The sequence below is a fragment of the Cinclus cinclus genome, chromosome 3, assembly GCF_963662255.1.
Source record: "Cinclus cinclus chromosome 3, bCinCin1.1, whole genome shotgun sequence".
NCBI lineage: Eukaryota > Metazoa > Chordata > Aves > Passeriformes > Cinclidae > Cinclus > Cinclus cinclus.
The window spans coordinates 60818154-60842383 of NC_085048.1; the positions used below are offsets into that span (position 1 = coordinate 60818154).

The 24230-nt window shown below is 39.4% G+C and overlaps 1 protein-coding gene across 4 annotated transcripts in view; it reads right to left on the minus strand.

Annotated features, from left to right (window-relative positions):
- Positions 1-3576: 3576 nt before the first annotated feature.
- AIG1 (androgen induced 1) overlaps positions 3577-24230 on the minus strand; it is a 125932-nt gene continuing 105278 nt past the window's right edge. For all 4 annotated transcript variants that reach the window (XM_062488901.1, XM_062488899.1, XM_062488898.1 and 1 more), the window contains 3 exons: positions 16953-17068; positions 7211-7374; positions 3577-4167 (listed from right to left, as the gene is read on the minus strand). In XM_062488901.1, coding sequence (XP_062344885.1) covers positions 4130-4167; positions 7211-7374; positions 16953-17068 — 318 coding nt within the window. In that variant the 3' untranslated portion in view covers positions 3577-4129. The remainder of the gene's footprint in view (positions 4168-7210; positions 7375-16952; positions 17069-24230) is intronic.

Below are 24230 nucleotides of genomic sequence, written 5' to 3' on the forward strand. Positions count from 1 at the left end.
GTGAGCCATTTGTCAGTCTACTCAGTGTCCAAGTGGCTTTGACGTGCACTGGTGGTGATTTTGTTAGTATTACTCCCATGGGCAGAGAAGCAAAGACTAGGGAAAATTAGGGAAAATACTTGTCATTTTCCTTTAAAATAAGGCAATGGCTGCTACACAAAGACAGCAAATTACAGTTTTATCCCACACAAGCCAAATCACAGACTGAAATAATTTAATGTTGAAATTATGGCACAAGTTTGCAAATTATGGCAAAGCCTTTGTAACAGAGTGGTGTGGGAACTATGGGGCAGCTACATGCAGGCAGAAAGTAAGGATGAGCTTTCTAAAGCAAATTTAAGGGACATAGTCACAATGAAATTAATGACAACAGGGTGGCTAGACTTTCTAACCAGCCTTGTTTTCTAAGCCATTATTTTGTGTTCTATTACTAAAAAAGGAGATTACTAAATCCAAAAAGTTGGGTGTTGATGAGTGAGGTAATGTCATCAATTAGACCGTCTGTTCAACCTTAATTTAGCCCCTTGTGAGCATGAATTATGATATTGCCTTTAATCAGATGATCACACAATATTTTTTTCCTGTGCGTCATTCATAATGCTTGACGGATGGTGCTCACTGAATGATGAAACTGTAGTTTGGTTTTTTCTCTTGGTTCAAGGTGTGGTAGCCTTCCTTATTTACTGTACACTGTGCTCTTCTCCAACAACAAAACTAATGATTCCTTCGCAGAGTTCTCTATGTGGTTTATCATTACAGCTACGACATACAAACACTACTAATTTCATTTAATCGCAGTCCTCGAGGGAAAAGCTAAAGTTTTTTCGCACTTAGTTCATCCATCTAGAACCTATTCTCATTGCTCGGGTTGTCATCAAAGCTTTGCTTCCCTCACACTTCCATGCAGCTTTATGTGAACCAGGAGGAGGTATTGACAAAACATGGAAAACAAAGTGGCTTCCCCATTCTGATCTGTGTCTTGGGTAGTAAAGGCATGGAGAGGATCAACAGACCAGGGATGGCAGGGAAAATCCTATTCAACCACAAGATGGATTATTCCCAAAGTTGATAAACACTCTGGAGAATTATCTGTGCACTACAGGGAAATGCAGGCTTATTTTTTTTCTGAAGATGTGGACAAAGAAAAATATATATTCACCACAAATTCAGAAATGCTACAAATGTTATCCTCAGACTGAGATCCTCAGCAAAAGTAGAGAAAAGTTTTCCAGATTTTTTTTTCATAGGCTTGCACTTGGAAGTAAATGACTTGTTCTGACAAAAAGCTTTCCACCAAAAAAAGCAGTTCCCCCAAGAGAAATACCTTTCAGGGGCAATTTCAGCCAAGATGGTTGAAATTTGGCAAGTTTACAAGTGACTTTTATTTCAGTCATCATTCATCCATCATCTTTCTTAAGAATGATGGATTGTGTAATCCTAAAGGGAATGAACACAGTCTAGAAGAGTGCTCCCTGGGTACACAGGCCCCCAAGTTATTTATATCATAGTTCATACATCAGAGGCTAGATTTAATGTTCTAAAATGTTTTTGACTTTAAGTACAATGATTCAAAGCTAACAGGAGGTAGAGAACTTTTTGAGATGTGAGAAGATAAATTGAGTTCAAACTTTCTTGGAATACTATAAATTTTCTTAAACCAAATGGAACCCACCACATTCTGTGTCACATATATTGCCTTTCGCTAATGTTGCCAACCTTAGGGGCTTAACTGAGATCTAAGCTTGGTGTCTATTTTTTTGAGGTGCTGAATATTTTCAAATTCACTGGTATGAGGGATGACAACTTTAAGCATGCCTATGCTGTACCTCTGAAAGGGAGCCTTCTTTCACTTGGACACCTACCTGTTGATTAATCTATGCAATTTTGATCTCTGACATTTCTGTTCTTGTTATATTTTTACTACATTTCCTATATTGCATATAATGACATGGTATTAGATGAAAAACCTATCTTGAGCAGGTCAAAAACTTGCCAAGAAGTGGAATCTTTCCATCGATGTCAGTTTCTGAGATCTCAGACATTGAGTACTCAGTGGTGCCATACACAGGGCAGACATAATCAGAGTGTGCTCTAGCAGAATGGGTACAGCTGTGTGGCATTTTGACACTTCTTATTTTTATTTAACACATTCCTCCCATCAGAATGAATTCTTGTATTCTGTGAAGGAAACAACACCTGTGAAATAAAATTTTTAAAAAATAAAAATGTCCTAGACTTAACAGCAAAGCATAGGTTATGTAAATTCTTCATATGACAAAAAGTCAACAGGATTTGTGCTTCAGGCTTCCCGCCCTAAGCCACAGTTGCTGCTGTAGGAAAGTACACCCAGATCCCCCAGAACATTCACTGTCTACCACTACTTTCATGTGCTACCACAGCTTTCAGAAGCAGTGACTTTAAACAGTTCCTAGCTCACTAAACATGTCTGAATCCATGCCTTCGTTCCTTCCCGAGTTTTAAAAGTCTGTTGCAAATAACATCATGCACATGTAATGGGGAGCTCACGCACAGCAGAACATAATATCTCTAATGCAAACACACATGGCTATGGACATTTGCTTCTAAATTCCACTGGTTTTGCGTGTCCTGTCCTCTCCTTCTGTAGGACCATTAGAGGAGCTCCTTCTTCATCTGGCCACTTATTTCCATGAAATTACTAGTAATTTTCTTAGCTGCTAAATCTCTGCGACTCTTGATCAGCAAGTTAAAAATAATCTAGCAGATGGACAGACAAAGACAATATCATTACCAAGTCTTATTTTTGAAGGAAACAAACCAAAAAATACATTGTTGAACTTGTGCTGTTTCGTATGATAGTGTGTACATAAACACATTTAAAAAGTGCTGCAGAGGTATGTAATGAGTTGCAGGAGATCAGTTTTCACCAGAGTTATTCCAGAGCAGAAACACTGTTAAACCGTATTAAAACTCTGCAGAAATCCCATTAGTAAAAGCAACACATTAACACTATACATACTCAAGGTTCTCTGCGTGTGTTATAATAAATGACGAAATACACTAATGAACAAATATGTGAAATGAATACCAATACTTGGATCATAAAGCTACTTTTAATAAATATTCTCTTGCTAAAAGTTATTTTATTAATTTTATTTTAGTGCTGGACATTTTTTTCTGCCTACTAGAGTTACTTCTTGATTGTCTAATAATTAAACAGAATCATGTCAAACTAAAACAATCACTAGTATTTTGTAATTGAATTCCTTATACAAACAGGCATACGCTTAACTTTAAACATTTGCTTATGTGCCTTCCTGAAGTAAGACTTAAATGCTCTCTCTTGTACAACATGAACAACTCAGCCCACCTACTGAGCGCTTACAACTTGAAAATGCAGGATGTTATTTTACTATGAAAATAGCAAGAAAAGTCCTTATGTAGAAATGATATAATCTACAGCTGAAACTGGAAAACCTGAAAATGTATAATTCAAATGCCATCGATCCATTTAAAATCTCAAGAACCAGCATGAAGAGACAGAAATGCAAGGATAATTTCATTTTTATTTAGGTCTTAAGATCTTAACACTGCAAGTAAGATTTCACTGGACTGGTAAAATTATTAACATAACGAATTTAAGGCAACTGTTACATAGTGTTACATTAATACTTCAGTCAGACTGAACTCTTCTTTAGATACATTCATGCAATTAACTTCTATGCTGTAATTTGAAATATATAGGATTGCTTTGTTTCCCTGTATTCAACCTATCTGGTTAACCTTTTCTCAAACAATACAGAGAATGGACTCATTGTTCTTCTTGGCAGAAGTAAAAAGATCTAATGACTTAATGGTTTAATGATTTATTTGATTCAAGAAATGCACATTGAGAATGCCTTGGAGATAAATATACATCTTATATGTATATGTCACATGCAAGCATGGAGAAATTGAAGGTTGAAACATTAATATTATTCTCAGCTAAAATCAGTTTCCCCCCATATAAAATCCAAAAGTATCCTTGCACTGAGAAGTGGACCCATGAAACTTCCTCCTTTCCAAAAGATTCCTCTCCAGGCCAAGCTCTGCTGGGGATGAGAAATCTTCCATGGAACCAAAAACAATCCTCTGTGTTGCCTCTTATTGTTCACTCCAATTTTGGCTTTTCTTTTCCTTCTTCAATACCTGAAAACATATGGAGAGCAGCTTTTAAAAATCTCTCAGTGAATACAACCGAATGGTTTTTGCTTAGAGAGATTCCTCTAATGCATTAATCTTTCTTTTCCCTTTATCAATGTTGTTTCTCCTGAACTTGCTCACATGTTACCTCACCTGCTGCGAAGAAAAAGAGCATCTGCACACCTGATGGCAGTGGTTGTCCAGTAATGAACTGCACAATCCTCCCTCCCTCACTCCCATTTTCAGATCAGCCTGACCCCCTGCTGCACAACCAGCCTTTGACAGCTGCAGAGGTCTGGGAACACTTAGTTCCCTCACCTGCTCTGCTTACCTACTAGCAAACCAAAATAGATGTTACTATCGCTGAATCTAAGCAACCAACCTTGTTCGAAAAAAGAGAATTTAATAATTGTGTTTCTGAATTCAATAGTTTGAAGCCCCTCTCTATTTCAACATTGGATTTTTAAGTATTTCCAGGTATATCTCCTTTTTTTGAAAGTACAAGAATGAAGAAACTGTTACTGAGAGGGTGCCTCTCTCTTCTTGTAATGGCCATTTCTTTCAGTAATATCAGGAGGGCTGAGTTGAGTGTAGGGCTCCTTAAAGAACTTATTCTAGCTGCAGGATTTGTCTCTTTTCTATGCTGAGCAAAGTCTGGGCTGGGCAGCAGACTGTGTTTTTTCTGGCAATGGAAACATTCAGCTATTTTGTATGCCTGTTCCTGGACAATGAATTACTACTGCTATCTGACAAAAGTATTGTTCTTCTGACTAAGCCCTCTCTGCCAGACATCTCAAATACAAATATTTCTTTTGGAGGTTTTCAGGCCTGCTGCATTCTGGAAAAGAAACACTTATGATAACCAAAGGCAAAAAAGAAGCAATGCTTGAAAATGCTGAGAGGAAAATCCAGTCGTAAGTAAGATCTCCTACCTGCTAGTGCAATATATGCACAGCCAGTAAGTACACAGTAAATCACCTCAAAAACATAGTTAATGAATTCCAGTATGGGAAACAGTAAGACTCATCTGCAGTTAGAAAGCACAACTGCAGAGTTGCCTTGCTGAAAGAAACAACACCAAGACAAATGGGTCTGCATGCTGCCAGCAGGCCAAGTACAATGGCCCTGGGTGTTGCTGGCACACTGGTGCAATGGGAGAACCACAGCTGAAGGTTTAACAACCAAAACAAGAAACCAGGACCAAAAGATTACAGTTTACAGTGTTGCTCCAGAGACAATCTTAAGTCTTCTGCTTTCTCCTAGAAGGAACTTTTCCAATAATTTTAGAAGCTGTTTTATTTGCCTTTTTGAAAGCACCTCTTTCCTTTCTTCTGAAGTACTCTACTGTAAATGCATCAAATAGTTTGGCAGGAATGCAGATATCCTCAAAATTGTGGACAGACACTGGCTTGTACAAAGGGCAAATTTTTCCTTCCCTACCATGTTTGTGGTTTAACTTGGAAAAACTAACTGCAAATCATTTTGTCAGTAGTGAGGTTCTATTTAATGCATCTCCAGAGGCAAATAAAAAAAACTCCAAACCCCAAACAACCCCTTCTCACCCCAGAAATCTTCTCATGGCAGACTGTTTTGATTTGCAGTATTACTGCTCAAAAGCCCCTTTTAAGTGTACAGTTTTCAAATAATATTTTCCCAGGTCTTGCATGGTGACAGACTGGCATAATTTTACATCTCTGGTGTTTGTGGTGTTCCTGCCACGCGCTTCGGGTTAAGTTTGTACAAAGTGTTTCGAGCTCAGCAAACCAGCAGGTGACTCACAGCATTTTCTGTTTTGCAAATGCTTAAGCCACAAAGGACTTGGGATCAGTATTTCTTATCTACATGACAGAAATGATGGAGAGGAAAATAATGCCAGGGTAAACCTTGAAAGATATTGAGAGAATGACCCAAATGAATTAGCTCCTCTAGGGTGGGAAGGCTGCAAGGAGCAGGGATTTTGTTATGCATACTTGGAATAGTGAAGATTTTCCACCATCTACTTATTCATGGACTTTCTAAGTGTAAGTGATTCTTTACCACACTATTACTCTTCATACAGGACTTAGTTCAAGTGAAATTATTCCTTGCAGCTGCCTTTTTTTAGAAACATCCTTCCTGATGTTTCCTAACTTAAAGAAGTTAAATAAATGTGAACTTGACATCAAACTGAGGACTGAATACCTGTCTTGAACACTATGACTGGTGATAGGCAGTCCTAGAACAAAAAACAAAAAAGGCATTTTACACCTGGATGCTAATATGAGCAAATGGAAAGTAAAACTGCTTTGAGCTTCTAGCATTAAATTCTACATGGTATAGAAGGAGTTGTTAAAAGAGTTATGTGTGCCATTAACTACCATGTGAATTTTTCCCTCCAGTTGTGATTTGTCACAGCAGCTATTATGAATGTTGTTTGCTTATTTCATTCAATTTGATAAATGAAAGACATCTTTCATAGATAAAAGGAACCTACTTTTAATCTTGTGTTTGTCTTATTTTCCCTTTTCCTCTCCTCAGCAATGGGTGGCCTAGGCAGGATAGATGCTGTAGACTGTGCAGTTAAGTTTACCCTGCACTAAAGTGATCTTTCATTTCTGTTATTTCGCTAACAAGAACAGGTTCATTTTCCTGAGTAAATTTATAGGGTGAGAAAGCACCTTATACCTAAAAATACTAAGACAGCATATTTTCATTTCTCAGTCTAAGCTTACCATTAATAGCATTCCCACAGAATGATACTTTATTCTAGGTGCATTTAATGGGTTCATCAGCTAATAAGTGGGTTGTAAACATCTCAGGTAATTGCCAAGAGCTCTTAAATTAGTACTGTAAGTTATAAAAGAGAATACATATTCACAGCTCATCAGGCTCTCCAGCAGCCATTCTGTTCATCCGTCTGTTTTTAAGGGCAGGCAAGCAAGATGTTTCAGTAGAACTTCTGTCATTTTCCTTTGTTTTAGTCAGCTTAAAACATTCTCCACTTTCAGAGAAACATACTCAAGTCCTGATGGTGTATTTCACGAGATAATACTCCTAAAACAATACTCACATTTTTGTGTATCCCAGATGTAGTTGTTCAGGACTTCTCCCACCAAGTAGAATACATTAATTACTATGGTAACAGCTGCAAAAAAGATTATTTTAACACCCGGGCTGAGGTGCTCAAGAAGTGGGTACACCCACACTCCTGTAACATGGTGAATCCAGCACACCCTGAAACAAAACAAAAATAACAAGCACTCACTCTTACAGTCCTGTTTTACAAAAGTAGCTTGGCCTGTAGGCTTAGCTGCTGTAACCCAAAAAGCAATTAACTGAAAGGCCTGCAAGTTGCAGCTGAACTGGAGAATCTGGATAAAATCCATCCTGAACAGACATCACAAATGATGAAACTTTGACTGATTTCCCACCTTCTTACTGCTTTGCTTTCAATTTAGTATGAGCATTCGGCCAGTTTCATTTCTGATGTAGGCAGGTATTTACTCACTCATATTTCCAAGGAAACCCCTATTTCATGCCAAAGCTGGAAACTGCAGCAGCCTCTGTTCCAAGCAGGTTCTTTATCCTAAAAGCATTCAGGGTTCCACAAGCTCTCCTACCATCTCTCTCTGGTTTCTGCAGTATCCTACTTTCACTTCAAACACATTTGCATTTTTCTTTCGCTTTTCCTTGCTACACATGATAATCAGTTTTTGGGTTTGCCAGAAGCATAGGGTTTAGATTCTCTTTGAGAAAATAATTTCTTCAGCAACTGTGTTTTAGATTGGTCTTCCTTTTCTTTTAGTTACCTGCTATAATTTGGAATCTAGCAATTTTTCTATAGGTAAGATAAATATTTTTAAAAAGACCAAGCAAAAACACACCTCCAAAGTAGTGCCTGGCCCCACAGCCAATATACAGTAAAGGGAAAGGATTGATTGTGGTCTTCTGGTGACACAGAGATTTTTAGCCTTCAGCTACAGTAGACACCGTTGGTACACTAACTCAAGAGACAGACTATCAGCTCTACTGCAGTGCAGCCTGAAGAAGCACTCAAGGTGTGTGGTTTTGCTGTGTGTAGCTGCAGTGGGTATCTCTATCCTCTGATGGGATCACTTTTGTGTTGATGCAGTGATCCGATGCAGAGAGTGGTGAAGTCAGAGGGAGCAGAGACCATATATTCCAGTAGGTGGAAGTTAAGAAAAGCAAATACTGGCAAACAACTGAGCAAACATCTCAGAGGCTAACTGGGTAAAGTGCTCAGTGAAGGCAGGCTGGGGCTTTGCTGGGCTCTCTTCAAGAATGTAAATCTTTTCCTTTCTGACCTGGAAATCTCAGATAAAAGCTCACAGTAAAGCACAGCAAGAGCAGCTGCATAGACTGTTATAGATGGGGATTTCCATGTCCACATGATTTGCTTTCCTTGCTGATGTTTCTGTTTATTTAAGGAAAATTTTTGATCACTAGATCAACAGTCGAAGGCTCCTAAAGGGCAGAGACAGAAGTCCACACAAAACTGTTACCATAAAATTCTGTGATACAGGGAGTACAGAATCCTTGTTTAACAAACACCTTGGAAATGTACATGGTTGTCATAGCTTCCCTCCTCCTTGGAAAAGCTTTTATTACAGCCAAACCCTTAACAGTTGGACACTTCACTTGGGAAACTTACATGTGTCAGTAAATTAATCTGCATGATCTAAATGCAATTAAACTCCCTTTCTCCAAATCAGTTCACATATGGGAAATTATCTCTGTACTTTACAGTTATTTTCCCCATATTCTTCTGTGACAGAATTAACCTGACAAGATAAAATTATCTATGAAAAAATGAAGGGTTCCTGTGTAGCCCATGGTAACAGGGGACACCATGATCTTTTTGATGAAAGAAAAAGATGAGACAGCTGGGTAGAAGGTAGTGGGATGTCCCCTACTACCAGGCTGGCTTAGCAGGGAGTGTCTACTATTGCCTAACAATTTTCAGTTTCATTTGCTTTTTTCAGTTTTCATTTGCTTTTTTCTAATAATCATTCTGTGAAAAACAAGCTCCAAGGAAAAAGACTGAAAAAGAGACAGTCTCTTTTTCACTTATTTTTTCTGGTGTGATGAAACTTCCCAGGATTATAAAGTACCTTTACAGAGGGACTTTTTAAGGGACCTTCAAATAGAATCTTCGTAGCCAACTTCATGAACCAAGTAGAAGTGGCTGTTACTAGAACACATTAATGCGAGAGAGAGGAAGCATTTTCTAAATCCAACCAATGAGTCACTGATGAGCTCCTGCATGTCAGCAGTCTCTGGTAAGTTCAGGCTTTGCGGACAGCTCACGCACTCTGTTCCCTGCTGCCCAGCACAAAAGCCCACTCCCTGAGTGGTGATGCTGCTTGTGCCTTCAGTGTAGCTGTTGTTTGCCTGTCCCCAGCATGGCCATACTGTCACAACTGCTTTGAGCACAAGAGGGACTGAGCATCACTCTGGAGACAGCAGTCACAAACCCACCTGATCCTTCTAAAAATGAGCCGCACCACACTGCTGGCTATGCTGGGATGAAGCAATATTAGCCTTCTCTCCACTGAGCAGTTACACACTGACAGCTCCAGCATTGTCTGTACTACAAGCAGGAGCAGCAAAGGGACAACTGCTGCCATGGAAACCTCACCTGGTGGCCTTTCTCAGTAGGTTCACTCCTGCTGGAATATAGGTGGTCTGGAGGCTGCACTATAAAGGGCTGATCAACCATTCGCATAAAACTTCCACACAAGAGTGCTGACTGCCAATGATAATTAATGCCTTCACTGCTGCAATTGCAGTAGACATTATTCCTATCCAACCTCATTATTAGTTAAGCACAGTGAAGCATGCATTAAGCTTTACTTAGGAGTGCAAATCTAGACAAAATTGAAGACTTTGTTAATGAACAGGTGTAAAAAATGTGTTGTTTAGATAGAAAGAAACTGAGGAGAAAAAGTTTAAACTGAAACTGGACTGGCTACTTCTGAGAAGATAAAATTAACCTGAAACTCCCCGTGATTTGGAACAGGTAGGTAGGCATAACTGTCTATTTTCAAAGATGAATGTGTTACAGGTCATGGAGTTCATCTAGCCATTTGTTAGAAACAGTAAAAAGAGAAGGAATGGAAATATTCACACATTGTATTCAAATTAAAATGTCTGTTAAAAAAAGTGGTTGTTTTTAGAATTTTTCTACCAGTTGGTGTAGAAATCAGAAAAAGCTATTTGAAAATGCACAGTATTGCTTGTTTTTAACAAATCTGTCAAAAATGTGACTTTGTAGCTGGTTTTCACTTCCACTACACAGTAGATGTTGTATATCTCTCCTATCAGAGTAACAGGAGAAAATGAAAACTATGCAGGGAACATACATTTGTTTTTTTGGATATAGATCTTTTGTTAATGAGGAAAACTAAGCGCAAAAATCTTGTTTGGACCTTGTGGTTCACGTGTACCCTGTCAGTTTAAATGATACAGCTCTAACAACAGCATGTGTAAGACCTTAGTCCTGGTAGAATCAGGCTAAACAAATGAATATAATGGCAGATAATAACCATGACATCTCATGAATTTTTTAATGGGAGTTGTTGCAGAAGATGGTTGCTCCTTCATGGTGGCTGGTCTCAGCTGAGAGACAGCTGCCACAGCTCAGCAGCACTTTGTGGTCTGAACTCTCAGAGAGAACCTCCACCTGTTTCCTGCCCATCTTGAGTACTTCATCATAATCTGTAGTTATCAACAACCAGTACTATGAGTTCTGGAAAAAGGGGCTGTTAGATGAGGGGCTATGTAACTTCTCAAGAACAGCAAATGAAAGGACAAAGAATAGTAATGCAGGACATAAAATGGGTGAAGAGCTCCCAGTTCTCTTCCTTGTGACAGAAGAATCACCTCAATACAACTCAGAGACAAGAAATTCAAATATGACAATAGAAATATCTTTCTGAATGATACCTAATTAATGTCTGGAATGCTCTACCCTTCCTTTCAGTCATATGTAACTGAAATATAGATATATAAAAAAAGTTCTGAAGTATGAAAGTCCGGAAACCTAGTTAGTCTGCTTCTCTTCTCTAGGCCCTATCATGCAACTCCAGGAAGTTTCTGAAATCAAGAGATTGTACAAGCAATATGAATGCACACAATTATGCCTAAATTTAAAGTGTACAAGGTATAGAAACCATAAAGACCAAAGGATCTAAGCACCTACATTTTGACATAAGTTTTGGAAGAAAACTCCCCTTGAAGGCTGGTTGTTTCATAATGGTCTGCTAAGCTCTCCTGAAGCATCTGAAATTAGCTATACCTGTAGCCTGGGTATATGACAATTCTTATCTACAAACGGCAGTTCCTTTCTGGTTACTTCTTGCAGCAGCAAATCCTCTCCCAGATCTTCAGTGCTCTTCATATTTCCAGTGCCTGGCACAAAGGAAGGCTGAATCCTTGGTTCCAGATGAATCATAGACCAGTTCCCAGTAGCTACTCAAACAACAGAACATGGGCATTTTCTACGCCTTCATTTCAAAATCTTTTCCAGCATCACTCTCTTCCTTTTCCACAAACAGTGATAACTTTATGCAAAGCTATTAAAATGTGGAATGTCTTCCAAATGAGGTGTTGAGTTTACAGCAGGTGAGAGACTCAAAACAAACAAACAAACAAACAAATAAACAATTTGTGGTTGTAGTGTAGGACCAATCTTGTGCTTTCAGCGCAAAAGCACAATGACCCACACTAAATTTGTTCTACTTTTGGTTTCTAATACTGATCGACGTAAGGCACATCTTTGTAACTCCCCCCAGAAACACAGGAGAGTTTGCTCTGCATCTAATCAGAATTTTTAAGATCTCAGCTATATTAAGATGATGGGCTTCTTATATTAACAGGCAGCCAGACCTAATACACCTACACCAGGAATGTACATAGTTTAAAAATTTAAAAGACTAAAAAGTAACAGTCATCATTTAGCAAATAACAGTGATCATCCCTCTTGTACCATTTTCTTAATGCTGGATTTTTCTCCATTCATCCAAGTGGAGAAAAATATGTGGGTTACAGGACTGTGCTACTGGTGTGGAGCGGCTTATGCAGTCAGAAGTAGACAAGTCCTAAGAAAGAGCAGCTGCAAATAATGTCACACCCAAAACATACTCAGCATGACATGGTGCTGAGATCCTCTGTGATGAACAAAGCTTAGCAGAAATTTGTGTTTATGTACAGGTAGCTACAATGACAGAAACTTAGCAAATTCACTGTGAAGCGCTGTCGTCTCTGGCAATCATCTATTTTGGTAAATGATTTTTCATTTTAAATATAGTAATGGTTGCTATGCCTTCTTGAGCTATATTTTAAGGAGCTGCACAAGGAAGTGAGAACATATTACCCATGCATGTCATCTGTGATTGTTCTGTTGCTTTGACTGAAACATTTGAGGATGTGGAGGTGGAGGCAAGCCAGAAAGTAGCAGTCCATAATGGCTATGTCAGACCTAACAGGCTGGGGATCCACACAGCCTTCTCTTGCTGAAAGCACTTCTGCCCTCCCACCCTCCTTCTGGGTCAGGTACAGGGAACGCTAATCTTCCCCTGGCCTATTTCTGCTGCTTCTGTTTCTTCCTACTCTTTCCTGTTCTGGGCAGCTCCAGCTCCATCTCTTTTCTCCTCCTCTGCATTGTCTCATCTATCATCCACTTCTATATCAGCCTTCCACTCTGATTTCAAAGTCTGTTTCTCTCTCCCTTGCCCAGCATTCTCCATGTACTTGCATGATTTCAACATTGAAGCTGCTGACCTGTTAGCTGCATGTTTCCTTACTACTTCTCTTTTAACCCACAATTTTAGTTCATTTCTTTTACTTGCCCCCAGGATATTTTATTTGTTTTTTTGTTTGTTTGTTTTTCTTTCTCTAACCACTGACTCCTTGATCTTTATTGAACTTTTATCCCCAGTGCTCACTTGCAAAAGCATGTATGATACCCTTCCTAGCAATGCCTAGCAAAGCCATGTTGTGTCTCTCCTGCTCCATTGGCACCACCAACCTCAAAAATCCTTGTGTTTTCTCAGTCGTGCCCTTCTTCATCAATACAACTGTCAATTCTCACCAAGCTTCACACTCTAACCCACCACCCCTCTCTTCTGAATGTCAAGGTTTGCCCTAGCAGTCTGTGCCAACATCTGCTCTTTCTGATCTTCCTCTCCTTCTATGGAGAATCACTAGTGGAAATCCTACAGCAAGCCTGATAGAATCAATCTCAAATTCATTCCAAATCCTCCGTGTACATTCCTTTCTTAAATTTGTTCAAGAAGAATTCAGCAAATTACCCCATCTAAATGCTCTCCCTCAGTGAATCTACAGAACTCTCCTATACTCACTTCAAGAGAAACTTTATTTTCAAATGAAAGTTTAAAAGCTCTTTAAATAGATTTATAAAAGAATGAAAGAATGAACTAAGTCCAAGCTTGGCACATGTAGAGGCAGCTCCTAGTGGATTTGAGATAGCAATAAGAGAGCAGATCAAGTCTTGTGCTCCCAAACATGCAGCCCAGCACGACTACTGCAGTGGAGTCAGGTTCTTAGGGTCTTTTTTTTCAGCATCATGAAGTGCTCAAAAGTAGAGGGAAAAAGAAAACTATTTAAAATGAATGTATTTGTCTCAGTTTATTTTAGGGACATATTAGGCTCTGATATTAGTTACCATGAGGTCATTCTTGTTACAAGGAGCAACACATTTCTGGCTCTTTTCTGTTCCTTGACAACCAACTCCATACACTCACTGGCAGAATTTTCTGGTAGTACTGGCAAGCACTCTGGTTTTCTTAGCACTCTCTAGATTTAACAATTCAATACAAACTGTGACCTTTTCAAGCCATGCTAAATAAAGCCAATAGGCTTTTCCCATCTTATCCCATGGCCTTGATCCTGAAAGTCCATGTATGGTCTGCAACAAGCAATGCAAGTCTGTGAACGCTCTGCTTGGGCACAGTTCCTTGTGAGCTCCCTCTCACAGAGTGTGCATGAACTAAGTGTGCCTACTCAAAAACTCTTTGACTGAAGGAAGAGAATGCAAAAAAAAAATAAAAAACAGAAAAACAGAAAAGGTTTTTACTCTTCAAGAAAGGATGTTTCTCAGAAAACAAGTCTCTGAATCATGCTCAGGAGATATCAAGTTATTTAGCCATGTTCTTCCAATTTCAGTGATGCTATTCAGAATTATTTGTCAGTTTTCTTATTTACCAATTATACATAAAAAAGCACTTGCTATTCTACCACCTCTTTCATACATGACAGATTCAGTCACATATGAAATAAAACAAGCTTTACTATACTTGGAGTTGAAAAAAACATTCACGGAATCAAACCTAAACAACATCCTCCTGTATGTTCCTTTCCAGTAAAAAGTGCAACACAATACATAAAACATGTAGGATGGTAAGAAAGTTTCAGCTGAGATGGGAAGAGAATTCAAAAATCAAGAACAAGACATAGAGAATGTCTGATTAGCAACTGTCTTCACTTTATTCTGAGAGTTGCAGTAAAACAACTGCAACTGATGGAAAAACAGAATAGGCAGAAGGACAAATTTTCAAGTGGCAGATCCCTAAATTCTAGTTAAAAATACACAAACCACAAACTAAGCCCCAGACTGGGACCCATGGTCAACCCTAGGTACAAAGGAAGGAAGTTCCACCAGGCTGTATGGAACTAGATCATTTGCAGGTATAGTCTCATTTTAATACACTGTGCTAACCTTGAGGGTTCTGCCAACAAGGACAACAAATCCAAATTTAGCAATTCCAAGCCTTCTGAGTGATTAAGGTCTCTACTACAATGTGGTCAATTGGCAACAGGAGGACAGTGGATTTCAGCTGTGAAAAGAAGGCACATCCTGAATGAGAGGGATGAAACTCCTCACTTTTCATACTTTCTGGTGGATTTTTCCAACCTCTGAATATGATATATCATATTGATATAATGGGACCAAGATTTGGCTTGCAGCCTCAAGCACATCTTGGACAGAGTCTTCAATAGCACCTGAAGGCTGAAGAAATGCAGAACTTGCAAGTGATGGCACAGTACAGCTTTTGTCTGTCTCCACTATCCTGCAAAGGCCTCCTTTCATATCAGTAGAAGGAGAAATGGGTTGTATGTGCATAATTTAGCAGGATGAACTTTTAAGATTGTCTCATCTCACTTAAAGAGAAATAACAACTTGGAATAAATGCGAATCACTTGAGAGTAGCCTTAACCATTTTGGAAATAATGTATGTGTAGGTAAAACAAATAAACAGCAAAAGCAAAGGGAGATGACCATAGTTTGTGCCTGGGTAATTCCTAATGCAGTAATTATTTAATGCAGAATCTTCTCCTGCTTTACTTGTCCTATGATTTTCTTTAACCTTCCAGTTGCAAGATACAGCTGCACTGTAGTAGGCAGGATCAAGTTAGATGAGCATCACACTGACACTGTAACAGATTCTTAGAAGATTTTAAGACACATCTGGTTTTATTTCACTTGTAAAACTGGAATGTTTCAATTTTAAATTCCTATTAAATACTATTGCATGTGTCTACTTAGATGATTTTGAGAAAACATGAGTTGCCAGAAGAGGTCAAGCCATAGGTAACTCTGCCAATCTGTCTCCAGGCACCATTAGAGGAATATCAAGAACTATCACAGTTAAGCATTACTATATATGGATTAAAAAACATAATTACTTTTTCCTGAAGAAATAATCATATGCCTTTTTGCATGAGGCTGCCCTTATCTTACAATTAAAAATATTATTCTTTTTTAAGAAGGGTATGTATGTTTATAAAAGCAAATGGCAGAATGTGGCTGTTGTCCTGGGATACAACATCCCACTTCAGCTGGATTAATAGCATTGTATGATCACTGAGTGTGTGTGGATATGAATGAATAATGATCCCTCTTTCACTGGACCAGAGGGACAAATGGCACAGTTGAAGCAGTGCAATAGTACTGCCTCAAGACCATGCTACTCTCACATTAGCTTTATCTCTTTTGGTTGGCTGAAGTTTTGGAAAATACCTTCTTAGCTGAGAGAAGGATGTTGTGAAGTGAAAAGAAAGAATATGAAATGGGGGTCGTGAAATACAGAAAGAATAAAGGATAGATGGCATCAAAGGACAAATATAAATAAAACAAAAGTTTAGTGAAAAATAAATATTACGTTGACCAAAGTATATTAACTCTGTCAGGCAAGTCAAGTGCTTGATTAGAAACTGCCCAAAAGAATTAATTTAATGTTGTATAAGAAAGAATATTTATGTTTTAGCTCAATTTCTCACCAACATTTGCATTTCTTAAAACAAACTTTAGAGTGTTTGGATTACTGACTTATTCTGTAATCAATTTTACAAAAAGAATTTGCGAACTAGTAAAGAAAAAAAGACAGTGTCCTATCTTTTCTGTTGCTGCTTAAATACTGATGCAGGAAATAATTTGCCTATTCTAAATTTTATTTGATAGAACAAAAACCCCAAGCAATAAAACTAAGGTCCAAAAAAAACATTTAGCTTGAAAAAAGGTTGAAAAATGTACCCTTGGAAAGACCACTGCTTACATGGGATTGTTCAACAAATTCCTGTTGTGTGAGGTTTGGCATATACTTTCTAAAAATATAAGCATCTGGGGAAACCAGACAAAGCCCAGGTCTTGGACCAAACGAGGCATGCAGCGTGAATCTGTTAGCGATTATATCCATAATGAAATATGTGCCCAAATTTAGCAGTACAAAACCCCCAATACAACGTGAAAACACAGCATGTACAGCCCTTACCATAAAATATAGCCAACAGCGAAGGTGCACACTGCAGCAAGTCCACAGCTCCTGCTGGGATACTGATGATGTGTTGTTCTCATCTCGATTAATACAAAGGGCAAAACTGTTGTGTGCTGGAAAAAAAAACAACAAACAAAACAATAGGGAAAAGCAGGTGATACAAATGGTTCTCTGTATCTTCATTTCAATTCTACAATAAGAAACTTAACTGCAGACATCTGAAGACAATTCTTGATGGTTAGAAAGACAAGTTAAAATAACCATAAAATTGTTCAATGACCCAACCAATATCATCTCTATAATGCCCAATTGTTCGAGACAGCAGAGGAAAACTGAGAAACTAGAATGTGTTTGTCCTTTTGTTCAGGAATCCATGGCAGATACTCAGTGAGTAAAACGGAAATGTATCATGAAAGGACACAGGTCCCAACCCCAGTCTGCTCACAGTTGCTCTGTGAGCTCTGCTGTGTCACTTCAGTTATTTTGACCATTCTATCTGGAAGGCAATGCGTCTGGTTTTCAGAGACTAAGTACAAACAATGCCAAATGAATGAATATAAATGGAGGTATTTAATGCTTCTGAGAATTAGGTTTAGATGTATCTCAATCTGGGGACTTGAAAACAGGGGATAGATTTTCATATGATAGCATCAATACCTCTGTTCCTCCATCTGCAAGACAGAAGCAATTATATTCAGAAAGGTGTTGTGAATCTTAATTTGTTAGTTGCACAAAATTGTTTTAGATTCCCAAATGAATCATATGAAAGTCAAAGCTGTAAAAACCATTTTCAGCCACTTGTCTTTATTTAGATGTGAAACTCCTTATTTTGTTATTTTCTTGTACACATTTCCTACACTGCCCCTTCTGAGAAGGCTTGTTCATCCAATTAATGTCAGCAGCATGAAAAACTGCATCCAGCCTGCCCCCAACACTCAATGTCTACATTTCAGAGTGCTGGCAAACATGAAAATATACATAAACAAAGAACAAATGTGCCAGGAAATAAACCCCATAATTTCTGAATATACAGCTCACCTAGGACCAGCTGTAGTGGTGACTCCAGAAACATACCCTGCCTTGCCCCCATGGGGCCAAGTTTTTGCTGGCATCCAAAGGGAATTACTTCACTTGACAGCTTAGCTCTAGGGCTTGGTAAGACTCACTGTGAACTCTTCTGCCCACTCCACAGGAAGGCCTCAAGGTATAAGGACTGCAAGGGCAGCCTAAGTCCTAATACATGTTCAGTCCTTTCCCAAGTACTTGATCACCAATTGGAAAGGAAAGTTATGGCATACACTGGCCACATTCTGACATCATGTAGTTCTGGGGGATGCTGGAGGCTCAGATTTTTAAGTCTGCAATAATTACAATGTAAAACCACACTGACTTTCACCAGCATGCAGATAGGAGAGGCATGGAGTAGAAATATCTTTGTGTGGATTACAAGTTCAACTGAGAAGAAACAGTGGGGGGGGGGTCTAAGCTTTTAAAAACTGCAAAGAAGAATGGCTTGAATGGGAAATGGTAAGATAATGGAAATGCTCTTGCTGAGAGATGTAACATAATTGAATTGGATATCTGCTCTGATTTTCAAGGCATTAGTAATTAATGACTAGCATTTGGAGAATGTCAGGTGGATAATACAGCAGTTAGGGGAGCTTTCAATTTCTTCGTCTTTTAACGACTTGTTCCACCCTTTAAATGGTATAAATCAGCATCAAGAGAATGCAGAGATGTTTTACATGTGGTCTGCTATAAATGTGCCCACCATTAGATGAGAGGTTTATGAGCTGCAGAGGACTTTCAGAATCCGTGATCAGGGACTGACAGGAAAGCAAGTCCTGGAGATTCACATCTTGCGTCTGTATGGAAAAGGTCTCCAGGAAGAGAGAGATCAGTGCCTCACTCTGCAGAGTCCCCAAAGCAATGCAGATGGAGGCCGTGCAAATGTCTCCTGCCCTGCCCCCATAATTTATTCAGAGAAAAAAAACCCAGAAGAAAATAACTACTATTAATTCCAAACTCCACCCTTGATACTCCTTGTACAATGTATTCTTGCAATCCAGTCACTTAGTTTTAACTCTACACTCTATGGATGAAAGTTACAGAGCTTGTGAGCTCAGTTTCCCCATGTAAATGTTTACTGTTTTCGATACTGCTTGTTGATGAGTTCCTCATTGATGATAACAACTCAACAGCTTACCAATTAAAACGTAGTTAAAATAATTTCAGCAATCAAGTTTGAATCTAGAATACTCTTCTCCTTCCCCTCCTCCCAATTCTTGTGGTTATATGATAAAATAGGTTATTATTTTCCTAAATTCTCACTTCTGCTCTTCTCAAAAGGTAAGGGGTGAGGGGAAAAGCAAATAATAAGCTGTGCCACTAAAGAGTTCATGTACAAAATCCCATTAAAAGTACAGAGGAACTAAAAGTGTAAGGAGAAAATCAGAGATGTGTATCTTTAATTTCAGTCTGTTAGAGAGAATGCCAATGCTACATGCCAACACTGCAGTTTTACAAATTTGGAGTATGAACTTTGGTTTAAAAAGCTTTTGTGAAAGTGCCACTCTAAAAAGCTGCTTCAGATCCTTTACCAAACCACAATCAAGATAAAATTTCCTTTCTCTACATTTCAGCTCCTAAAAAAACCTTGATTTAAAAACCATGAAATTCTGTAGTTTGGGATACCTTTTATCCAACAGTGCCAATTAAAACTCCAGACTGAAGCACAGCGAAGATGATCAGGGGTCAAATGTGCTTGCAGTGGGGTCCATCAGGGCTGGGTATTCTGCAGGGGGCCTAAGATTTCATATCCTCTAATGTTTTTGCCACTTGATTTCTGAATAAACAGGCCAGTGGGAATCTGAGGCTTAGAGAGAAAATAGCATTGATATTTCCCTGCCCTGACTAAAGATCACGCTTTGCTGATCAAACATACCCAACTGGTACCTCTGGGACTGATCCCTTTTACTTACTGGTATGTGGGGGGACAAAACCACATTTCTCACCTTTTGCCCAAGTATCTCCTGGGGCTTGCTTACTTCAGAGAAGACTGAGGAATGAGGAAGTTCAAATAACAAGGAGGTTTAAACAGTAAGGATGATTAGCTGCTCTAACAGCTTTACAGTAGTTGCCATTTTGCACTACTGAAAGTTTTTAAGAAAAGAACAAATAAATAATTAGAGTATAATGACTAGTATAATATTATAATAGTACTAAACTGTGCTATATCGATAAGGCATTTCTAATATAGGCTAAGTAGTTACAAACAAAATTATATTTTTGCCTGGACATCCTATTCTCCTCCCACTGAGACCAGCTGCCCCCATGAGATAGTTTTGCCTGTATGACTGTGCTGACACAAGGGACTTGTGCTGAGCACTGCTGTGGCCACACCATCCCCAATGTCCCCTTCTGCACGTATTTCCTGTGGTGACCACAGGCTTGGAGTAGTCCCCAGCCCCCAGCTTGGCACAGGCAGCCACATATCTACTGTGGGGGAGATATCAAATCCTGTATCATTAGCAGGAGCTCTTAGACAGATTTTTCAGGGCTCAGTAACTGCATCTCCTTGCAAGATAATGCACCCTGTCAGCTCCTCCAGCTGACTGTGGTACTAACTGCAAGGTGTCCTCGCAGCCACAAGACCTTTTATTCTCTGGAATGCCAAGACAGCAGCCCTCAGACCCATTTTTTAGCCCTCTCTGAAGGATTCATCTGCCAAGACCACTTTTGTGAGTGGAAGAGTTGACCATAAGCCCCCATTACCCAGCCATGGCACTGCCCTGCTCAGACCCCCTCACTGCCCACCCCTGCTGCTGGAAAGGCAGCTTTGATGAATCTTTTTGCTAGGAAGTGCTGGTCTCAGCAGAGTAGAAAGCCACAACTTCCTCTCATTCGGTGTCTACCACATGGCATTTCCAAGGACTCATCGCCTACAGGTGGTGAAGAAATATGGCTTGCCAAATCTCCAACTGCTAGGAAACAGAGAAACCAGCGCAATGCATAGAGCCTGGATGAAACATGCAGGAAGGTTATCATAAAGACAATCTGATCCACAAGACACTCTGGAGACTGACTCCAAAGAAGCAACCTCTGAGTGAAGCTGAATTAGTACACACTGTAAATAAAGGCATCCTGGCATCCTGCAGGTGGATTAATTCCTAGAGCCACTGTCACAGCTTCTCGAGAGAAACTCTGCTCTTTAATAACTCTTTAAAAGATATTACTAAAATATGTACCACACCTCACATGGTATATATGTGCCTAATGACATTTGAGACCAGAAAATCACATTACAAATATGCACCACAACTGCGGTGCTGGCTTGGGAAGCTGAGCTTTGATGGAGGACTGTGCTTCCCCATTTTAGGTGTGTTCTGCAACAGTCACACGGAAAAAAAGATTTTATGCAAATTAGGTACATTAACAATGAGTTCTGTAATAGTCTTTAGGCAATTAAGTACTCATTCTTGAAAGCCTGATTATATATTTCATTTTTTAACCAGTAAGTGCTGCTTTTTTTAACACTGGTTTCAACAGTACCTTACATGGCCTTTTCTCTCTCCCCTAACTGTGTTTTTAATGGAATCCTAAAACTTTTCAAAAGGTGCTAAATTGACTTCTTTATGTACTGCATCATCACCACAAACATGGTAGTGATGTCTTCCCAAGTCATCATCCTGATCTTCACCAATTGTCCAGAACTACCTCTTATGTTAAGGAGTTCAGTCTACAAAGGCATCTCAGATGCCCAGGTAGCTTGCAGAAGTTCTATAGGAATGATTAAACTGTTTGAGGATCACAAAAATTGTGATTATAATTCACTTCAACCAACAGACTGCGACTTGTTACTCAATTTGATCAGACTGAAAACTACAAGGTATAGGACATTTTAGTTCAATGGAAATACTGTGCACCTCTGAGGCCTACATCATGACATTCAGTCCATGCTCTTAAGAATGAAAGTCCAGTGACAAGAAAGGAGGCCTTGCAGTTTTGAAGTCCACCAACATTCTAACTGATGGACTGGGAGCCTCCTGGGAGTGCTGGTGTACTCTGCAACAAGTAGGCTGCAGATAAATTTTCACCCATGGAACTTGTGCAGCCCAGGACTGGAGGGCTGTATCTGCCACCCAAAGCTGTGTCCATGTCAAAGCCTCTGCCCTGGCAAGGGCAGCAGCTTCAACATCTGCTAGGGAAACCCTGCAGCATACTGCCACTGTGCCTGAGACTTATGCTGGTATAAATTTGGCAGTGCTCCCCTTCTTTGCATGCTTCTGTGCAAACTCCTGTGCTTTCTGGCTGCCTCTGCTTTCTTTTACAATTTGTCTATAAAATATAATTTCCATCAGCAGAATGTTACCCTTCCCCTTTTTCTTGTGAACTCTCAACAAGATTATGTTATTAAACAGCTGTTCTACATCAGAATGAATGAAATTCTGTCTGCCACTCACTCCTCCCTCTCAGGGGTTTGTGCGCCTTGAGACAAAGATTTTACAGAAACCAGCAGCTAACTGACTTATGCCTATTCCTCTAAATTTAAAACCACTACCAGTGTGTTCATCCTGGAAACCAATACTAACAGGCCTAAAAATCCCTACAGTTTTATCAGTGCCATTTGCAGAGTAACAGTAGCAATAAAGCTCATTTTTCTGCATGCTTCTAGCAGAGTACCGTGGAAAACCAGATCAGGAACCAGTAAAATAAGGGCATGACTATGATTTACTCCTTGAGAAACTTCTGAGAAAGGAACAGCTGGCAAGAAAGCATTTATGTGTCGTCTGAAGAATGATACCTTCTACCAAGCCAGCCTAATCCATAAAGAGAGCAGCAGGATATCAGAGCTGGGTGCATAATAAATTGGAATCCTTGAGTGAGCCTGAGCCCTTATGAGACTGAAAGCACTGGTAGCACTTTTCCTCTAACAAATGAGAAATTATGACTATTAAATGAGACATGCTGATGCACAGGATGCACTCCAAGGCAGCCACAGACGGCTCACTAATTGTTATGGTAGGTTGGAGGGAGGAAGAAGTATTATATGATCTAAACAAAGACCAATACCTCATGATGCCACAAAACATACAAGAGCCAAAGATAACCATTTTCAATCAATATGAGAGTGTTTCTTTCTTTGACAAGAAAATTAACACTTCCTCTTTAATGTTACCCCCTCTTTTCCTCTTTTCTGTAGTAAAACACAGTGGACATGGCACACCTGACTTAAGAAGATTTCTATCACTTTCTCCACGCACACCTGATGTTGTCAGCTTTGTTCTTGTTTCTTCAGACACATGTAGTATATACTATATATTGAAACAGCAGTGTCAATCTGATCTCACCCTATGACTGTACTAGTGTCAGGGAGGTTATATATAGGTGTTTATCTATATAATTTCCACAGGGCCAATCACAAAAGCACTTCAGCACCTCAAAAGTGTTACTAAACATACCCTCACAGCAGCCCTGATCTGTAGGAGCAGGATATCCTATCATAATTTTGAAGAAGGGCAAGATGGCATGCCTCATTCAAGGTCACATAGGGTAGCTATGGAGGAATGAAGAACCACATCACATTCCTCAGTTCTGTTCCCAGGTGTTAGCCTACGATGAGCAAGCACGTATAGAGAAATAACAAAAAATTGCTATGAAAGCCAATCTAATCCTTCAATCTTATAGCTCTGAGACATCTTGGCCCTTTCAGCATCTATCAGTTGTTACCCTGATTGACGCACTGTCCTGGTTCCCTTCTGCTTTTGGAGGCTTCTTCAGTTGCCTCCCTCTGAGCTGTCTGTCTCTCTTTCATCTCAGCTCCTGGTGCTCCAAGCTGCTTTCTTGCAGCTCCCATCCTTAATACTCTAACATGCCACACAAAATCTGGGTCCCTTGGACTTGAAACAAGATGAGGGTAGGGACCAGACACAGCATATACAGTATAGCAAAACTGTGTAAAACCAATGCTGTGTCGCCAAATGCAACAGCATTGCCGTGTCTTTAATTTCCTTTAACTTTGTTTAATTCAACGTAATTACTTCTAATGCTTGTCATGTATGCAGATAACATTAAACACATGCCAAGTGCAACGTCACATAAATCAACTACCTCCTTTTTGCTGGGATCCCTTAGCCAGGCTTTCTTGTTCATTCTGTGCCATGCCCAAACTCCCCAGTCTGCTCCTGCCAGCAGGCACTGCTTGACCCTTAGTAGATTTAAAATACAAGACACTCAACAAAGTCCTGGTTCTGTGCACTCAGCCATGGCTGAGCA